At 44.3% G+C, this 19844-nt stretch overlaps 1 protein-coding gene across 6 annotated transcripts in view; it reads right to left on the bottom strand.

Moving 5' to 3' along the window:
- LOC120034926 (phospholipid-transporting ATPase ABCA1-like) overlaps positions 1–19844 on the bottom strand; it is a 40658-nt gene that overhangs the window by 4745 nt on the left and 16069 nt on the right. For 3 of the 6 annotated variants that reach the window (XM_038981621.1, XM_038981622.1, XM_038981623.1), the window contains exons 9-43: positions 17914–18160; positions 17454–17593; positions 16987–17103; positions 15377–15571; positions 14335–14543; positions 13906–14082; positions 13411–13633; positions 13064–13285; positions 12650–12854; positions 12320–12427; positions 12009–12183; positions 11495–11626; positions 11123–11262; positions 10855–10992; positions 9894–10165; positions 9518–9590; positions 9084–9286; positions 8870–8927; positions 8634–8750; positions 8085–8233; positions 7673–7797; positions 7218–7304; positions 6875–7064; positions 6657–6751; positions 6508–6540; positions 6265–6370; positions 5868–5942; positions 5130–5299; positions 4519–4696; positions 3636–3751; positions 2808–2952; positions 2412–2535; positions 2115–2244; positions 1752–1935; positions 1264–1370 (exon numbers count right to left, since the gene is read on the bottom strand). In XM_038981621.1, the coding sequence (XP_038837549.1) occupies positions 1264–1370; positions 1752–1935; positions 2115–2244; positions 2412–2535; positions 2808–2952; positions 3636–3751; positions 4519–4696; positions 5130–5299; positions 5868–5942; positions 6265–6370; positions 6508–6540; positions 6657–6751; positions 6875–7064; positions 7218–7304; positions 7673–7797; positions 8085–8233; positions 8634–8750; positions 8870–8927; positions 9084–9286; positions 9518–9590; positions 9894–10165; positions 10855–10992; positions 11123–11262; positions 11495–11626; positions 12009–12183; positions 12320–12427; positions 12650–12854; positions 13064–13285; positions 13411–13633; positions 13906–14082; positions 14335–14543; positions 15377–15571; positions 16987–17103; positions 17454–17593; positions 17914–18160 (5165 nt within the window). The remainder of the gene's footprint in view (positions 1–1263; positions 1371–1751; positions 1936–2114; positions 2245–2411; positions 2536–2807; positions 2953–3635; positions 3752–4518; positions 4697–5129; positions 5300–5867; positions 5943–6264; positions 6371–6507; positions 6541–6656; positions 6752–6874; positions 7065–7217; positions 7305–7672; positions 7798–8084; positions 8234–8633; positions 8751–8869; positions 8928–9083; positions 9287–9517; positions 9591–9893; positions 10166–10854; positions 10993–11122; positions 11263–11494; positions 11627–12008; positions 12184–12319; positions 12428–12649; positions 12855–13063; positions 13286–13410; positions 13634–13905; positions 14083–14334; positions 14544–15376; positions 15572–16986; positions 17104–17453; positions 17594–17913; positions 18161–19844) is intronic. The other 3 variants (XM_038981627.1, XM_038981626.1, XM_038981624.1) reach the window with 3 other exon arrangements.

Below are 19844 nucleotides of genomic sequence, written 5' to 3' on the forward strand. Positions count from 1 at the left end.
TGGCAGGCGAAAACCTGAGAAAAATCCAACCAGGAAGTGGGAAATCTGAGGTTTGTAGTTTTTCAACTCTTGGCCTATCGAATACACAGTGTCTATGGGGTAATTTTGCACTTCCTAGGGCTTCCACTAGATGTCAACAGTCTTTATAACCTTGGTTGATGCTTCTACTGTGAAGGAGGGGGGAATGAGAGGGGATTGAGTAAGGTCTCTCCCAGAGAGCCATGAGCTGACCATGCGCGCTCACGTGAGAGCGACCTGCTTTCCATTGCATTTCTGAAGACAAAGGAATTCTCTGGTTGGAACATTATTGAAGATTTATGTTTAAAAACATCCTAAAGATTGATTCTATACTTCGTTTAACATGTTTCTACGAACTGTAATATGACTTTTCGTCTGAACTTTTGCCTGGACCTGCCCGCGCGTCGTGAGTTTAGATTGTGTACTGAATGCGCGAACCAAAAGGAGTTATTTGGACATAAATGATGGACTTTATGGAACAAATCAAACATTTATTGTGGAACTGGGATTCCTGGGAGTGCATTCTGATGAAGATCAAAGGTAAGTGAATATTTATAATGCTATTTCTGACTTATGTTGACTCCAACATGGTGGATATCTTTTTGGGTTCTGTTGGTCTCTGAGCGCCGTACTCAGATTATTGCATGGTTAGCTTTTTCCGTAAAGTTTTTTTGAAATCTGACACAGTGGTTGCATTAAGGAGAAGTATATCTTTAAATCTGTGAATAACACTTATATCTTTTATCAATGTTTATTATGAGTATTTCTGTAAATTGATGTGGCTCTGTACAAATTCACGGGATGTTTTGGAGGCAAAGCCAAATGTAAACTGAGGTTTTTGGATATAAATATTAACTTGATCGAACAAAACATACATGTATTGTGTAACATGTTGTCCCGGGAGTGTCATCTGATGAAGAATATCAAAGGTTAGTGATTCATTTTATCTCTATTTCTGCTTTTTGTGACTCCTCTTTGGTTGGAAAATCGCTGTATGCTTTCTGTGACTAGTTGCTGACCTAACATAATGATATGTTCTGCTTTCACCGAAAAGCTTTTTGGAAATCGGACACTGTGGTTGGATTAACGAGAATTTTATCTATAAATTGCTGTCTAATACTTGTATGTTTGAGAAATTTGAATTATGAGATTTCTGTTGATTGAATTTGGCGCCCTGCAATTTCATTGGCTGTTGGCGAGGGGTTCCGTCCTAGACAGGTTAATGATATTTACTATCCCTCTCACCTCTTTCCTGCCAGGTAAGCTTCACCACTCGTGACTATGGAGTCTCCAGTCAGCATCTTGAAGGTGCTCGTCTTTCCTGCTCCATTGACTCCAAGAAGACCAAAACACTGGAGAGAGAGAGGAGAGAAGAGTTTCACTGGACTGAACCACCAACAGGATATGGAAAGGGGAGAATCTATGGGTAGGGCCAGCAACTTCTCCTGACCATCTGACCTGACCAGTAAAGCAAGTCTATTGTAGACTAATGATCAGGTGAGGTCATGTGACCAGGAAAACTAGTCTCGTGAAGTCTAATGGTCATGTGACCAGGAAAACTAATCTAGTGGAGTCTAATGGTCATGTGACCAGGAAAACTAATCTAGTGGAGTCTATTGGTCATGTGACCAGGAAAACTAATCTAATGGAGGCTAATGAGCAGGTGAGGTCATGTGGCCGGGAAAAACAACCGTCCCTATCTATGCTGTACAGTGGTAGCAGAGCCAGCTCACCTCTCCTGGAGGAATTCCCACACAAAGACGATCCACTGCTGGTTTCTGTTTTCTATTGTACACCTTGGTCAGCTGCTTGAGTTCCAGAATGTCAGACTGTCCCCCTCCTCCGAGAATCCTTTGCCTCTCTCTGGCCACGTCTTCATCCTCTTCACCAATAGGTTTCTGGTCGGTGCTCATAGATCTGAGACAACCAATTAGAGATCAAGGAGAATATTTACAGCAGATCGTTATGAATACAAAATATTTTACTGACTTGACTATTTTGATATGTATACATTTTTAAATAGAAAGTGGATAAAGGACACAACAAAAGAGTCTAATCTGATGAATCTGTCCAATGAAATGTGAGGCCACGCCTACCTGGCCTTGATACAGAAGCGGTATTGGATGAGCACGGTGATAGTGAAGAAGACCACACCCTGCACAGCCATGGCGAACAGGTTCTTGCCCACCATGTCCCACGCCAGAGGGGAACGGAACCGGTTCTCACCTAGAACCAATGCAAGGAACAGATGATTGTCAAGAAACAGAAGCACAGCACTGACAAATTTACAATAATAAAAAAATATATATTAAATCACAAACTTCATTCATTGACATGACTTATTTTGTCCTAAAGTAATAACGACCTATGACCTATGACCTGAGCCTACTTACCAAACCTCTCCAGAGCGTCGGACATGGCCTGGTTCTTCACCATGTCGATGAGGCCTCGGCCCAGACAGAAGTGAGGGAAGATCAGGAACACGTTCTTCAGGATGTCGTTGATCCCTCCGATCTCCTGTTGTCACATAGTAGAACAACACACAATCAGTCAAACTATTACATTTATTAAAGTCCCAATTTAATTCAATTCACTTTAAATGTTGTAATAAAATAAGGGCTGAATTGTAACAGTATGTCACACTGATAAAAAAAGCATTTCTACAGGGATCTTTCATTTCTGCAGTATTCGTCCACCTAATGACTTTCACAAGTTCTATGAAGTCTCATTAAGCCCTATTAAGTCCCTATGAAGTCTAATGAAGCCCTACGAAGTCTTGTTGTACGCACGTTGCTGCCGAAGAGCTCGAGGACAAAGGTGGAGACGCTGCCGTTGATGCCGATGAGGATGTTGACGGAGGTGAGCACCACGTAGGCCGTGCTGGGGATCTTAAAGAAGAAGGACGCGGGGTACATCAGGGGCGTGATGGACCACCTAGGAACAGACGTCAACAGGAAGTTAGAACATGTACAACTCCCAATCTTATATAGACGTAGCCTTGCAACGCTAGGACATATGGTGTGTGAGTGAGGTAGTTTGTGTGCGACATATTGTGTGCGTCGAAGGCAGTGTGTGTATGCATGCACGTTGTGGCGTACAGCAGGTCAGCCACCAGGGGGAGACTCGTCGAGGCCTGGTGACAGACGGAGTATACATCACGAGGCGATGGCTCTATCTGCTGGACGTGCCCGGTCTCGACGGGCTCTCTGGCCAGGACTAATTGGGGCTGATTGGGAGTTGGTGAGTAATCAAGGGCTGATTGCTCACCAGTTGTACAAGTCCCATAAAGCTGCCAGAAGGGCAGCACACAGGGAGAGTGGGGGGAAGAAAGGATTCCTATATGGTTGTGGACAGTTGCAGAGTTAACAGGAGTGAGGTCAGTTTTTGATCCCCACAGGATACAGCAAGACCCGAAGCCCAGAAGACGGTATCCCGGAGAGGGTCTCTTGGGGGAGACTTATTCTTTTCTTTTGAACTATTATTTAAATAAACACCTTTGAAACTGAGCTAATCCTACTCTGTCCGTGTCTGATCTGTGTGAACGTTTTGACCCACCACCCTGGTCTGCCACAACGTGTTTTCTGTGTGTGTGTGTGTCTCTGTGTGTGTCCCCTCACCCATAGAACAGCAGCAGCAGGGCCAGTACAGGCAGGTTGGTGGAGGAGACGTAGGCGTCTTGTTGGAAACAGATGAAGATGATAATGACCAGAGTAGCAGGGACGATGTAGTTACACTGGAACAGACAGGAAGAGGCCAGGACATTCAGGACTTTCTCATACAGTCACATACCATTTCAAGGTGAAGAACCTGCTGCGTACAGTCCAGATACAGAGCTACTCCAATGGGTCGACTTAAAACAACAGAACATTTTGTGTTTGTGACGTTTCCATGGTGTCTCAAGGCATTTGTATTTTTATAAAATTCTAATATACAGTTAGTGAAAGTCTACACGTCACTTGTACGGTCTTCACATTATGCTGCCTTCAAATTACATCTAAAAAGGTGTGTGTGTTCACTGGTCACTGTAAGACTAATATATATGGTATACTGTATATCCACACTGACCTCTCTACACTCGTAGAAAAAAAGGTTCTCCGGCTGTCCCCATAGGAGAAGCCTTTTTGGTTCCAGGTAGAACCCTTTTTGGTTCTAGGTCAGTGGAGGCTTCTGAGAGGAGGATGGCTCATAATAATGTCTGGAAAGGTATCAAACACATGGAAACAACGTCTTTGATGTGTTTGATACCATTCCATTGACTCCCTTCCAGCCATTAATTATGAGCCGTAATCCACACAGCAGACTCCACTGTTCTAGGTAGAAACATTTTGGGTTCCATGTACAACCCTCTGTGGAAAGGGTTCTACATGGAACCCAAAAAGGGTTCTACATGGAACCAAAAAGGGTTCTTCAAATGGTTTTCCTATGGCGACAGCCGAAGAACCCTTAAAGGTTCTAGATTTTTTTTCTCCTAAGAGTGCAGGATGAGATGAGAAGCCTTACCATGTCCCAGATGAAGTTGGACACCCAATAGAGGAAGGGCTGCACCCCACTGATGAACTGCATGTGTTTGGCCTTGTTGACTCTCTCCTGGATGAGGAAGACTACGAAGCTGGCCGGGACGAAAGACATGGCGAAGATCACGCAGATGGACACCAGCACGTCCACAGAGGTGGTCATCCTGGAGGGAGCATGCAGAGGGAAAAGATGGTTCTGAGTCATACATAGAACAAGTTGGAAAGCATTATGCCTGGATGCTTTAAGTAAAGTGTTGCCATGCTTTTTTTATAAGAAATAAATAGTCATTACGTTGGTACTTACACTTGTTCTATTTCATACACATGTACAAGTGTGTATTAGATGCATGTGTGATTTGGAAATGTTTTTTTTTTGCGTATCCCAACTCCCTCTGATTCACCCCCCATTGAGCAATTAGGATTTACGTGCCTTGCTCAACAGATGTTTCACCTTGTCGGCTCGGGGATTCGAACTAGCGACCTTTCAACTACTATAAGGAGGTGCATTGTAATACTGTATATTTCTTCCAATCCATGTCATTGATAGATGAGAAAATTATTTCATGGAAGAATTTGAGTTGTCGGCTAGGTACTTACAGTGCGACCTGGGACAGTTGCTCCTTGGTGAGGTTGAGTGGGTGGTTGAAGGCATGGATGCCATACTTGCTGGGGTCCTGGCCGGCGGGCAGGCTGGCACGGAGGATTCCGTTGTTCATCACGTTCAGGAAAGACCCGATGCTGTGCCACCCCTTGTTGTTGAACCAGATCTGGATGGGGTCAAAGGTTACAGGACAGAGGTTAGGAGGGAGGAGCTATTAAAACAGAGGAAGAATGAAGTGTGTTTGTAAGGTCTTAAAATGGCGGAAGCAATAAATGCGAAAACTGACTAAGCACACACCTAAAGGCCTCATCTTCCGGTTCTTGGTAGAATAACGGAAGTGAGGATAAGTGACTTTAGGTTCTAGAACAAAAGGTCTTTGGTCTGAATATAATCAACACCGTTCAAGTTCCCTGAAAAACAATGTGAGCATTTCCCCTTTGTTCCCCAAGTCTCATTTCCTAGTCATGGCATTTCCGTTGGTCTGAACCTGCTTATTAAGGTCAACGTGCTGTCGTAGATATTTTAAAACCCTTTCTGCTGTGTAAGCATGGAAATCTACTGTGTCTGAAACAATGTTCCCACAGGGGCACGACGCTCAACTTGTGATTAAATGAATTGTGCAACAAAATTGTGCAACAAAAGTGGAATGAGGTGAAAAGTGTATTGTGACATTTACTGTCCCAAACGTACATTTATACGAGTGTGGAAAATGTGCACCAAAGCAGTAAACTAACCTTGACGTTGTTCTTAGTGTCCAGTCCCTGGATAAAACTGGATAAGCTGGCGAGGAAACGGTCAGCAGCAGTCCCCTATACAGAGAAAGACCACAAAACCCAGTTTAGCACGCAAGCTAAACCCTAACAACATTAAATGCCAACATTTAAACAAATAGCAAGCATTGGTAATCATTGAAATATAATTGTTAGAAGGGACAAAGCCCCGCAGACCATGATCATTTGAGTGGAACACTCATGAGTACACTCCATATGGCCTCCGGTCCCTGCATAACAGAACCTGGACTTCCATTCTAGCCATTCTATTTCTATGTTGGTAATACTGTACAGTACGTTACAGTGGCATTGTTCCAGGGTAAGTATATGGGATGTTGAGTATGTAAATGGTAAGGCTTACTCTTTCCAGGTGGAAGCGTCGTCTGATCTCAGAGATGGCCTGATCAATATCATCACCTGGTGGGAGGAGCTGTGTGTTCCTAGCGCCCAATGAGAATCCACCATATCTGCATAAAAATATATAAATTGTCATATTATTGAATAACGTGGTACAGAACGTTCTCAGACCACTACTGATGCCTATGGCGCGTTCTAAAGACCTACAGTGTATTTAGCATTGAGAGATTGACACCTGCCAGTTTACCTGAATTCATTGACCGAGATTTTGTTCTTCAAACTGTGAAAAGACAACATGTACAGAATTAAAATAAATGTTCCACCTCCTTTCATTTATATAAAATGGAGCATAAAAAAATATTAACATTTTAAATAAAACAAAACAATAAATTATACCTTTTCCCGATAATCTGAGCATAGGTTTTGACCAGGTAATCTGAGATATTTCTGCCAGTCAGATTTTGCAGGGTACCTTGGTCACTGATTTTCACCTGAAGAGAAAGAAAGAACGAGGTTCAACTTTTGTGGATACTACATTATCTGCATTTCTGTGTGCGTGTGTGTGTGTGTGTGTGTGTGTGTGTGTGTGTGTGTGTTTTCTCATGGGTGTGTACCTGTGGAGGAGGAAGACCACCAGCTCCCGCTGGGCATTCAGGTAGCATCTTCTTGCGTCCTTCACAGCTGCACTCACACAGAGGAGAGGGGTTTTCCATACTCCAGTTGCCATTCATGAAGATGTCCCTCACACTCTCCAGTACCTCAGGAACAACCCACTCATCATCCAACGTGTTGCAAGGAGCATGACTGTTAAGCGAGAGAGACCGAGATAGAGAGAGAGTTATAATCATTCTTCAAAGCAACAAGTACTTAACTATCAACTCTTTTACAACCAGTGAATATCGATACTGTAGTTTAAGCCTCGTTGTATTTGGTTAGTACGGGGGGGGTCACACTTACAGTGAGTCACAGCGTGAACCAAAGCCATCGTAGCTTGTCAGGGCACCCAACAGCTTGTTAGTGTCTGCATCCTCAGGGGCGTCGTTGCTGCGAGGAGATAATATCGTACCATGGTCAAGGAAACGGACACGTCACTACTTCTTACAACCCAATGACTGACCGACCTTCATTGTAAATGTTTATATAACATCTTGTGTAACAACCACAATATTCTATTCACATTCGTGTTTCTCAAAAGCTACGTTTACTTCATGAAAGGTTTGAGGTTAGTGTCGCTATCATTCCTCTATGTAAAAAACACTATACAGAACATGGAACTTTGATTTCCAGGCTTTCTGACCCGGTTCAAGTAACTGAGTGAACACGAGAAGCATCTACAAATTCAAAGACGTATGAATACAAATAAAAATTTGGCTGCCACAAATATCGCTCCATGCAGTTAGTGTTGGTCGTACCTGATGAAGGTGAACTGTTCTTCATACATGCCAGGCTCCAGCTCCAGGCTGGGATACTTTCCAAACGGAGGGACGATGAGACTGAAGACGAGGGCGATGCACACAAACACAGCAGGAAGCACGATCTGAAACCAACACAGGACAAGTCTCCGTTTACAACCGGAACAAGATCCAAGATCTACCTCACTACCAAACGAAGAGGTTCCAAGGTCAACACGGCAATTACCCACAATGCCAGTAAAAATACGCCGTAAACTTGCGCAGTACAATAGATGCAGAGGTAAAAATGTACCTGCTGCGCTATTGCTAGATCATGTAATGATGATGAATTACAATGTAACACTTAACAACTTTGATCAACTTTGATTTTATTTGTAATGCCCTAAAGAAATAATTCTGAGGTCCAGTTTACCTGAGCGAAGAAGCCTTTCCTGGAGCGCCGGGCATACAGGAAGCGTTTCCATATCAAAGCCACAAACTGCTGTCTAATCAGACGCCAGCCTTTGACCTGGTACGAGCCTTTACCATCCGAGCCTCCCAGCCAGTCCGTCTCACGAGATTCTGGGGCAGGAAGAGGAGAAACGGAATGAGCCTCATGTGTTCGAGGGTTTCCACTAGTTACCACAGCCACAAAGTCAAAATATGGTAAAAGCCGCTATATCGTAAAAAAAGAATTTTTCATTTAAGTTTAGGGTTAGGCATAAGGCTTGTTTGTGTGATTAAGGTTAGGGTTAGGTTTAAATTCACATTTTAAGAAGAGAAATTGTAGAAATAGTCAGGGTTTAAGACTTTGTGGCTGTGGTAACTAGTGACGACAGTGTTCAAGGGCAAAATACACAAATATGATGCTTTAAAATGAGATGAGATCCTTTTTTGCGAATGAACGGTCGGAACGAAGAGTGCATCGTTCCAATGGAACGTGAGAGGAGAGCAGTGATGGTTCATGGGTAATAAATGGTACCTGGGTCACCTTCTGAGTCGTTGAAGTCGAAAGCGTCGTCCTCGTTGAAGGGTTTCAGACAGCTCTGGTGGTCTCCGAACGCATGTCTGCGGTGCCTACGAGCCGGGATGGTGCCATCTGAATGAAAGACGACATAGAGGAGGTTGAGTCACGGGATAATAATGAGCAATGGAACACTAATCAATTAAGTATTTGCTATAAAGGGGTTTCAATGGGGTAGTATGATAATGTCTCACCAGATTTGGGAAGTTCAGCAACGTCCACTCCACTGTCCTCTGCTACTTTCAGGAAAATCTACAAAAAAATAGAATACATTTTTTAAAATAAAAGAACCATAGTCAACGTACATTCATCAAATAATCAACTGCCACAATAACTCACTTATAAGAATATAGAATATAAATATCTGAAAAACTAGTCAAATCCAACTGCTTGGTTTATTTGCCGTACCTCTTCCAGGGTGGTGTCTGAGATGCCGTAGCTGGAAATGCCGAGGTCAGACAGGCGGTCGTCGATCTCGTGGAAGAGTTCCACGAAGGCTCCGCCTTTGGCCGCCTTGTAGGGCAGAACGTAGGTGAGTTCATGGCCCAGGTCCTCAACCAGCCTGGCAGCGGGGACGTGCTTGAAGATCACATTGGAGATCATGGTTACGTCTACGAGGGAGAGGAGGATAAGGATCAAAAGGATTATCGTCAGCATCATTATCGTCAGCATCATTATCGTCAGCATCACTATCGTCACCATCATTATATTGTTCTTCAAAAAGGTAAGTACCAAAGGGTTTAATTCATCATTCATTGTTTGGGATCAACTTGAAAAGGGTCAAATAAAACGACCCTCTTATAGGGGCGAAGGTGTGCTCATAAGGCCTTTTTCTGACTTACCAATAGTGGTGGCTTCACTCTCAGGTTCACTACCCAGTCCAGCGTCAGAGCTGCTCTCAGAAACACTGTCCTCCTGCAGAGAGAAAAGCAACACACGTTAGTCTAACAGACTAAATATCTTTAGCAAAAGATACCGGTTAAGGCCCAAAAGGTGCATTTATATATTGGTCTGGCACAGGGCGATTAACTTGGTTATTATGTGAATAAAAGATCAGAGCACAGTCTAGCTGTGAGTAGATTTCAATTTCTGCCATTTCTCACAACTGTGATGTCTTTAAATCTACCTTTAAAAGTGAGTACCGTAGTTTATATGTGTCGGGAGGTGTCGGGATCTGGGGGATTTTCGTCCCTTCATCCCGGATGCATTTCAATCTACCTTTAGGACTGTGAGGGCCTGAGGTTGCGGCTGAGGGAGGCCCACCTTCTTGCTGTAGGAGACAGAGCTGCTGCTGGAGGAGTTCCTACAGGAGCTGAGGGTCAGGTCGAAGTCTCTCTTCACCAGGGTCAGGTAGTAGCCCGTCCCCAGCTGGGTCTTCAGGAACAGGGAGGAGCCCACGCAGCACAGCTTGCCGTGGGAGATGATGGCGATGCGGTCGCCCAAGATGTCCGCCTCGTCCATGTGGTGAGTTGAGAGGATGATGGTGCGGCCTGAGGGGGAGCGAGAGAGAGATAGAGAGGGAGGGAGAGGGAGAGCGAGAGCGAGAGGGGGTGAGGGAGAGAGGGAGAGGGAGAGAGAGATAGAGATAGAGATAGAGGGAGAGCGAGAGCGAGAGCGAGAGCGAGATAGAGAGAGCGAGAGATAGAGAGAGAGAGAGAGAGAGGGAGAGAGGGAGAGAGGGAGAGAGAGAGATAGAGAGAGAGAGAGAGGGAGAGAGGGAGAGGGAGAGCGAGAGGGGGTGAGGGAGAGAGGGAGAGAGAGAGATAGAGAGAGAGAGAGAGAGAGAGAGAGAGAGAGAGAGAGAGAGAGAGAGAGGGAGAGCGAGAGAGAGAGGGAGAGCGAGAGCGAGAGGGAGAGCGAGAGAGAGAGAGATAGAGAGGGAGGGAGAGGGAGAGCGAGAGGGGGTGAGGGAGAGAGGGAGAGAGAGAGATAGAGAGAGAGAGAGAGAGAGAGAGGGAGAGCGAGAGGGGGTGAGGGAGAGGGAGAGGGAGAGAGAGAGGAGAGGGTGTTAGAACCAAGAGGACATTAGATTGGATATAAAGCTAGCCGTTAGCCTATTTACACAATCATTTGCCTGGTTTCCATTATGCAAACAATTTCAGAGCAATTGTTTGCATAATGACAGTCTCACTCCTCCAGCATAGGAGAAATAGTAAAAATTATATGTAGAGTTCGTTACCGGCACGATACTTCAGAAGCAGGTCCCAAATTCCCCGGCGTGCGTAGGGGTCGACTCCAGCAGTGGGTTCATCCAGGATCACGACCTTTGACCCTCCAACGAAAGCCAGCGCCACTGACAGTTTCCTCTGCATGCCCCCTGAGACAAAAACAAACGTCAAGGTCAACTCAAGAAATCAGGGTCAAAATGTAAATTATTCTCAGCAATACTACTATTTTTAACAATAGCTGATATAGTTGTTATATCGACAGGAAGGAGAGCCACTTACCGGACAGCGTGTTGCTACGACACTGGCGTTTGTGAGGCAGGCCGATGTCGTTGATGATCTGCTCCATCTCAGCCTTCACCTTCTCCTCAGACAGACCCTTCAGACGGGCATAGAACCAGATGTGCTCCTCCACCGTCAGCCTGGGACAGAGGAGGAGGAGGAGGAAGAGGAGGAAAAGGAGGAAGATACGAGGGAAGAAAAAAACAGATACAGCCAGTCATAAACAAACAGCTGCAATCGTATTATGCGAATTAACTTGAAAACTTGAGTTAGAACTACTAGTCATTTTGTTTTACTTGAACTAGTAAAGTACTAAAACTGGCAACCCCAGTGAGTATATATTACAGTCATAGTACAGTAGTAATGACTTACATGCTGAAGAGAACGTTGTGTTGCGGGCAGACACCCAGGTTCTGTCGGATGGCGCTGAGCTCCGAGCGGATGTCCTTGCCCAGGATGTAGGCGGTGCCAGAGGTGGGCGGGAACAGACCCGTCAGGATGGACCTATCAGAGCCAGGGAGAACACACAACCATACCTGTCAATTAACACAATTTAACTCAACACGGTTTAGTTTCACACATTTCCCATGTACTCATATTGCATCGGACTGCTGTATTTTCAACGTGTTTTAATTGTATCTGTCCCAACACTAATTACGATCCAAACAAAAGATTGCCCTTACACACAAATTCATTTAAGTTGTTTAAAATTTCTAGATTGATAAAAGGTGTATAAACCCCATAAGCTGTCCTGCCACAGCTATGTGACAGGAGCTGTCGGGATCGAAGCATATGATTGGTCTAGTTATGTAAGGGATCGAGGGGATTGGATGCGGGTTTTAAAGAAACGCCCCTCAAGATTAAGGTCTTTGATCCTAGGCCTTACATGGTGGTGGTCTTGCCGGCTCCGTTGTGCCCCAGGAAAGAGGTGATCTGCCCCTCGTAGAAACCCAGGGTCAACCCGTCTACAGCCAGCTTGTTGCCATGGCTATACACCTTCACTAGGTTCTTGATGTAAACACCAGGCTCGATGTGAGACGGCTCCTCTTCGATGCACACAGCTGAGGACGAAACAAGGCAAAATTAGCATCTGAAATATCTCAAATCAAAATCACCCAATCATTTAGAAATTTGTTTTATTTTTTAAGTGTTAAATCCATCAATAAAGCGGTAAGCCGTTTTCTTTTTTAAATCTACCTTCTGAATTTCCTTCCTTTCTTTCTTGTATATTCTTCCCTTGTTTCTCTCCACACCAGTAGGACTTGGTGAAGGGAAAGTACCAGGGTCTGGGGATCCCATACTGGCCTAGAGGGGCATACCAGGCATCATACACGATGAGTACAAATACACACTCCTTTATGTACAATATAATATGACGTTTCATAATATGACATTTATTGTCTGGTCTATTTTATTTGCCTAATACTGTTGGTAGACATAAGAAAATGTGTGTAGGTATGCTTGGGAACACATTCAAAAACAATACAGGTTCATCAAATGACATGACTTCCTCTGGCTGCTGCTTACCAGGGAAGACAGCCTCGATGTACCAGGTCATGACCCCGTAGAGGAAGGAGTCAAACAGCATGAGACAGATGGAGGTGGTGAGGGAGTAGCTGTCCTCTTCCAAGGGGCTGGACAACAGGTTGGACCACTGGATACCCACTCCCTGCTCCTCAAACAGGGCAAAGTACTCACAGCCGAACCCAAACGCCACCGGGGACAACAGGCTCTGGAGAAAGACGGGAGAATAGAACACAAGTTAGAAAAGAGGACTATGTTCATGACAAAGAACAAACAAAAATTGATTTGAACAGTCTTCAGGTCTCGGGCAAGGTAGCTCGTCATCACGTGAGAGGGTTTCACAAACCCACCTCCATTACAATCCCCATTCCAACATTACCACGACAACAAAAGAGTGTATTAGCGATCTGAACTCACCACAATGACTTTAGCCCCGAAACCCACGTAGTCCTGCCAGGCCACACAGAGGACGTAGGGCAGATAGAGGGTGAAGTAGATGATTCCCCCGCAGGCCGCCGCCAGGTTGGCACGGGAGAAGATGGTACTGATGAGGAAGCACTGCATGATGGTTACCACAGCAAAGGAAGCCAGGAACAGGAAGACCACGCAAGGGTCGCTGTAGGGAAGCAGGTTCCCCATCTGATTGGACGAGAGGAGACGGATGAGATTATGAAACACGGTGAATTGTGTGTGTATGTGATTGCGTAAGGGTTCTGTGCGTTCTGTGCATGCGTGTGTGTGTGTGTGTCCGCTTCCACACACACCTTGAGTATGACCACCAGCAGCGAGGCGGAGATGAGCAGGGGGATGAGGCTGCTGATGAACCAGCTGAGCCACAGAATGCCGTTGTCCAATCCCATGATCCTCATGGTCTCTTTGAGCCGTGCCTCCTTCTCATAGACCACGCCCTTGATGATGAGGGCCACAGAGTACATCCAAGCCAGGGTCATGAAGAGAGGCATGGAGCGACTCATCACCCGCAGGAACCTGGAGAGGAGGGAGCACGGAGAAGTCAGGAAATCATGAAAATGATTAAAGATACACCGTACTTTTGCAGGCAGTGTTAACAACTAATCGGAGCTTGTTGCCTCTGCTCTGCCGTCCTATGCTCTGCTGTCTTATCCTGTGCTCTGCTCTGCTGTGCTGTGCAATGCTGTGCTACGGCATGATTTTATATTGTGTTATACACATATACACTACAATATTTCATCCTGGCGAAACAAAACAGTGCCTCTCCAAGTCTCCACAACGCTACTTACATATCGTCTACGTAGCAGGGGTAAGGCATCTGTTGGATGTAAACTCCAGTCTTCTCTTTACTGCCCGTCACTGCCCTGATGATGCCCTGTTCAATAACGTCCTGCAGGTAGGAGAAACCACCCCAGATGTAGCGCAGGTCCTCAAAGGGATCCGCCCGGGGACCAGGGTCCCAGTAACTACAGAGAGACAAGGGTAGAAAGTAAGGAAGACATGTTCATATACTCTATATTCAGGATTCGCGTCTAATACATTATTACAACATACTGGACTCTTTCAATAACTAGAATAAGTAAAAGGATAACATATATTACAGCCCACAGCAGGGGTTGGTAACCGGCGGCCCACGGGCCAAATACAACCTGCAAGCCAATTTGATTTGGCCAGCCAGAGTTTTCGTAGGAACATTTTTGTTATGTCATGTATCTTACCCGTCCTTGATCTTGTTGGTGCGCTCCACGTTGTCGATGTCCATGCGGATCTTGTAGTTGACGTTACCCGGCAGGTCAGAACTGTTGCTACGGGCGATGTCCGGAAACACTATCCCAGCCCAGAACTTCTGGTTGTCTAGGAGACCCATGGATTTGTTGACCAGTCTTTCCTCATTGGCCACTGGCTCTAGTTTATCCAGGTTCACACACTGCGGAGGGATACAAGAAGGGTTGTCAGGCTTTTGACACACTGCGGAGGGATACAAGAAGGGTTGTCAGGCTAATAACTACTCGCTTGATTTCCATTGACTTGTACAAATAAATGACAATTTTGAATTTGTTTCTCATTTTGACAAATGCACATTGAAAAGCTTATTTAAATGGCCATTGGCAAGGTAGAAATGTGTTTAAGTGAGAAGCAGCACTAATACCGCATAATGATTGTGTTATAGGAGACACAAATACCATGCAAAACGCATAAGCCAGCATGACTGTTGAAGGCCTCCAGCTTTTCAAGACTCCCATACTTTGAAGGGACCAGCGTCACCCAGCCAAGACCTATTTGGACCCCCGTAACTATTTTCAGCCAGTATGTGTCAACTATAATTATCTGGAATGGAAAATAATTAGCTTGTCTAATTGCGTTTAACCTGGCATGGCAACAACATTTACCCTTTCATTGAAGCCAATAAAATCGATCAGCATTTAGCTACAGAAAGCAGGGTTACGTAAGACACTGACAAACTGGCCCAAAGTCTAAACTGTGTTAAATTGATCCGATTTACAAAGGCATGGTAACTGTGATGTTCCCAGGGAACCGAAGGCTTAGAATGACCACGCAATCTATTGGGAGTTCAGCGTTAACAGAAACTAACCAGGGGCTTATTTATCATCTTATGTCCCTTTACCTTGAACTGAGCTGACAGAATTAGATAGGAGTGTAGACTATAGAATGTTGGCCAATTCCACCTACGGTATGCAATTTTCTTATTCGTGTCATCTAAGTGTATAACGGTCTTTGAGAACAGCTCAACACACGCACCTCCATAAAGCGGGAGATGGTCTTGATAGCGTCGTCGGTCTCGTTGAACACCTCTCTCCAGGTGTAGGCCGAGCCGGCGGGACGTTTGTCCTCCGCGGCCTTGGTCAGGAAGCGGGACACGTCCTCCACCTTCCACTCTGTGCCAGCCAGACGGTCGTTAAAGAAGCGGGCGCTGGCGTTGTTCTGAAGCAGTGTCTAAACAGGAATGAGGTAACAGATAGATATAGATTCCGATATAGATGCCGTATTGGTTGCCTATAATTATTTGTGTAGTGTGGAGCTCTCTCATAAGCATTTCCACCAGTTAATTTTTTTTAAAGACTAATAATATATATATATATAGATATATATATATATGGAAATACATATAAAGAGAATAATACAAAGACAATGTATGGTCTAAACTGTAAATTTAGACTGTTTGTTTTCTGTTCCCTTCATGTCCTTCATCCATCCTATCCATTAGCCTGTATCTATTATCAGAGGTCTCCCATCAATACCACTCCCACCACAAAGTACTATGTAATGATAAGTCAATTTCAAGCCTTTGTGGTTAATGGCCACATTAACTGGAAGCCACTAAAAATACCACAAGATGAATTGCTATGGAGAAAACGCCTCTGGGAGTTCATTTTTGTCATATATTTTCGACCACTGTGAGGCACTATGGGACCGGTGATATACATTGCCGGTAGGAACATGGCTTTTCTAACAGCATGAGGAGGAGCCATGTTAGGTAGCTACCTCGTAAGAAACGGAAAGATCCTGTCTCCTACAGTTACCTTAAATTAACATGACTCAGATAATGTAATATCGTCGTTGTTTTTCCCTTCCAACTGCATGTCTGATTCTCAAAACGATCAACCTAATGTGTGTACACCGAAAACACTGTCCCCTCTTTTCTAACCTGTTGCTTAAAAATAGGAAAGTTCTGAAACTGCAGTAAAAGTGCAGTAACTGCAGTTGCTGTGGTATTTTGAACACAGCAATTGTAGAATATACTGCACTCTAACTGCAGTTACACAGCAAAATTACTGCAGTTTATTTTGGACGTAGTATTTGCAGCATACTGCAGTTATACTGCACTCTGACTGTAATATTTTTTTCCGTAAGGGACACCGTAGACCACGTTAGTTACGATGATGGAAATCTTTAACAACATCTTGTCAATAAATAATACTAAACCACACAGCAAATGATGTATTGCTTGGACTGTCTGGGGATTCTTTCGCTTCAAAGTGCTTTCACTTCAAATATTTCCCCCCCTTCATAGCTCTGACTTTGCTGATAGCTACTTTGCTGATAGCTACTACCATGACTGTGATATGTGGTCGTCCCACCTAGCCATCTTAAGATCAACGCACTAACTAAGTCGCTCTGGGTAAATCTAAAAGATCTTAGCATTCTTTTAGGCTAATAGGAACCATGATAACCTTAGCAGACTCAAACCCTATCGACACTAAACCTATACGCGGAACCTTATTTTCAGTTTGACGTGTTCTTCTACAGTGCCCGATGCTGTTGGTATCATGACAACCGATCTGTAGCTACTGTATACTGTAGGTACAACTGTAAATACCATGAGATCAGGTGAGAGAGTAGAAACTCACCCGAACCAGGTTCATCTCCTCACTGCTCTCCATGAAGGTCCAGACTTTAGGCCTCATCTCCTCCCACATCCCACCCAGGTCCCTCAGGATACCCAGCTCCTGGAACGTCTTGTTCATCTGGGCGGGGGGTGGGGAGAAAGAGAGAGAGAGATAGGAGAGAGCGTTATCGGAGAGAGAGAGAGAGAGAGAGAGAGAGAGAGAGAGAGAGAGAGAGAGAGAGAGAGAGAGAGAGAGAGAGAGAGAGAGAGAGAGAGAGAGAGAGAGAGAGAGAGAGAGAGAGAGAGAGAGAAAGAGAGAGATAGAAGGGAGGGAGATGGTTAGAATGGCTGCCTGGCATCAAAACTTGATAAAAATAAAAATAAAAAATAAAATAAAATAAACTTGAATGCCGAGTTAGTGGAGAAACACTTGTGTAGGTTCCTTTTCACGCAGGCTTCTTTGGTGTTCCTTCAGTTAGAGTCTCTCACCTCGTGTATGATCCTCTGTGTGGCGGGAGTGTCGGGGGTGTACAGGATCTTTCCCATGAGGAGAGGCTTCAGGGCCCTCCAGATCATCCTGGAGATGGGGCTAGCTTCCAGACTCCTCATCATGCTGTTACAGTACGGAGCTGAGGGGTGGAGGACAGATGGACACAGGTTAGTATCACACCACCGTAGGCAGAGTATTCAGTAGCCTATACACTTTGAAGAGGGTTATGGTAGCTATCTCTGTTATAACACCAGGGAGGAATACACTGGTGTCCATACAGCCTGTATCCCCCCCCCCAAAACTGTTAAAAGCTTTACCAAAAATTACAAACTGAAATTGCATCATTGAAGTGTGTGGAGATTCCTTTTTTACTATAAAATTATAAACAAATTGATCCACATTTGATATAAGTAAAAACTATTAATGAATTTTAGAGCAAGGAGTTGACCAAGGACTGACTTGAGGTGTTGTCGTAGGCGGACACGGGTTCGTCGTCGCTGCCGTTGCCGCCATGGTTACCGAACAGGGCCTTGTAGTTGTTGTCCTCGTACCAGTTGAGCGACTTGATCTTCAGTCCGCCGCCCTCGGGGTGGCCACAGACGATACGGGACACGGCCTGGTACATGTGGCTGGGGGAGCCTGTGGCGTTGGCTGTCAGGTAAAGGATCTCGTTACGCATCTCCTTCCAACTCTTCATACTGGCCAGCTAGGGGAAGAGGAGAGGAATATGTACGTTTAAGAAACTATTGAATATTGAATCTATTGAATCTTCTGAATCATATTATTCAGGATTTTGTTATTTGATGCATTTGTCTAGTACCTATTTATTAGAATGTTTACTCTTGTATTTGTGTATTGTGTTCTACTGTGTTTTGTGTACGCGTAAATTAAAGTATTTTCAGAGTACAGTAATATGTGTCATGTCAACACATGATTACAACATGTGCCGAAGACATGTTGAGACATGTTTACAACAACACTCAGTTGGTGTGAGTACAGAGAGTTAATGAAAGCTATTCCAGATAGGAGCCTTTGGCTGCAACGGGCCCTGGTCAAAAGTAGTGCACTATTAGGAAATAGGGTGCCATTTGGGAAACAGACTTTGTTAGACATAAGGTTAAAAACACTTGTCCTAACTGCCTGCCTAACAGCCTGGGACATATATAGCAACTGTTCTTGTCACATACACTCAATACACTCATGGTAGCCTGAAAACGTTGAAAACATGTGGCTTGTGTGGTCTATTGTGCAATCCCCCTCCCATATTTTCAATAAAGGATTTTTTAAAAACATTTTAAATACTCAAATCCTTATTCTCCTCAAGTCAACACTACTTGTGAGAATTCTGTGTCCGGTAATAAATTAGAATAACAATGGGTTCACTGTGCACTCTAGGTCAGAAATGCTGACAATCCACAAACATTTAAGCCTCTAAAAAAAAACTTAACAACTTCTATGAGAGTTCAACTTTTTTTCAGTGCGGACCTTTTTGCTTATCTGAATTCCCAGGTTATGCGCACTAACCAAACTTCCGGGAGAGCGCCATGGTCCCCTTGTGATTGAGTATTTAGCTAATCTGGGTCTTTAGGTGTGAAAGTGATGTTGGGAAAACCAGGCTGACCTGTGTGCTTGAGAGTGAGACCGGCTCTGTGCATGGGTGCGTGTATCAGTGTTTGCACAATGGCGAGAAAGGTTACTCTGTCATTTTTCTAATAAAAGGAGCCACAGTGGACTCACCGCACAAGCGGCTGGTTATCTTAGAAAAACACGTTGAGGACGGTGGACGGAGCTAAAACTAACGCACCTATGCATGACAAGGTCTTTTGTCATTTGAGACTGAGAATAGGTAGGTCAGTAATTATAACTCGGCATCTTTCTGGAACTATAAATATATATTGGTTTTATTATCCAACCCTGTTCGATAATATCATGTGATACGTGATGAAATGAAACAGACTGGATATTGTTGCACAGTTCTAGTAGTTTCCTGCCACAAGGAGACGACTTGAGACCCTCCGACACTTAACATATCTTTATTGACACTGATCCTTTAATTAACAACTCTAGTTTTCTAGAGATGTCCTTTTTGACAAAGATGACAATACATTCTTATCATTTAGAATGTTTGTAATCGTTTAGAACGGTGTAATCACTTAGAATGTTTGTAATAGTTTAAAACGGTGTAATCGTTTAGAATGGTGTAATCACTTAGAATGGTGTAATCGTTTAGAACGGTGTAATCACGTAGAATGGTGTAATCGTATAGAACGGTGTAATCACTTAGAATGGTGTAATCGTTTAGAACGGTGTAATCACTTAGAATGGTGTAATCATTTAGAACGGTGTAATCACGTAGAATGGTGTAATCGTTTAGAACGGTGTAATCACTT

The sequence above is a fragment of the Salvelinus namaycush genome, chromosome 42 (genome assembly GCF_016432855.1).
Source record: "Salvelinus namaycush isolate Seneca chromosome 42, SaNama_1.0, whole genome shotgun sequence".
Lineage (NCBI taxonomy): Eukaryota > Metazoa > Chordata > Actinopteri > Salmoniformes > Salmonidae > Salvelinus > Salvelinus namaycush.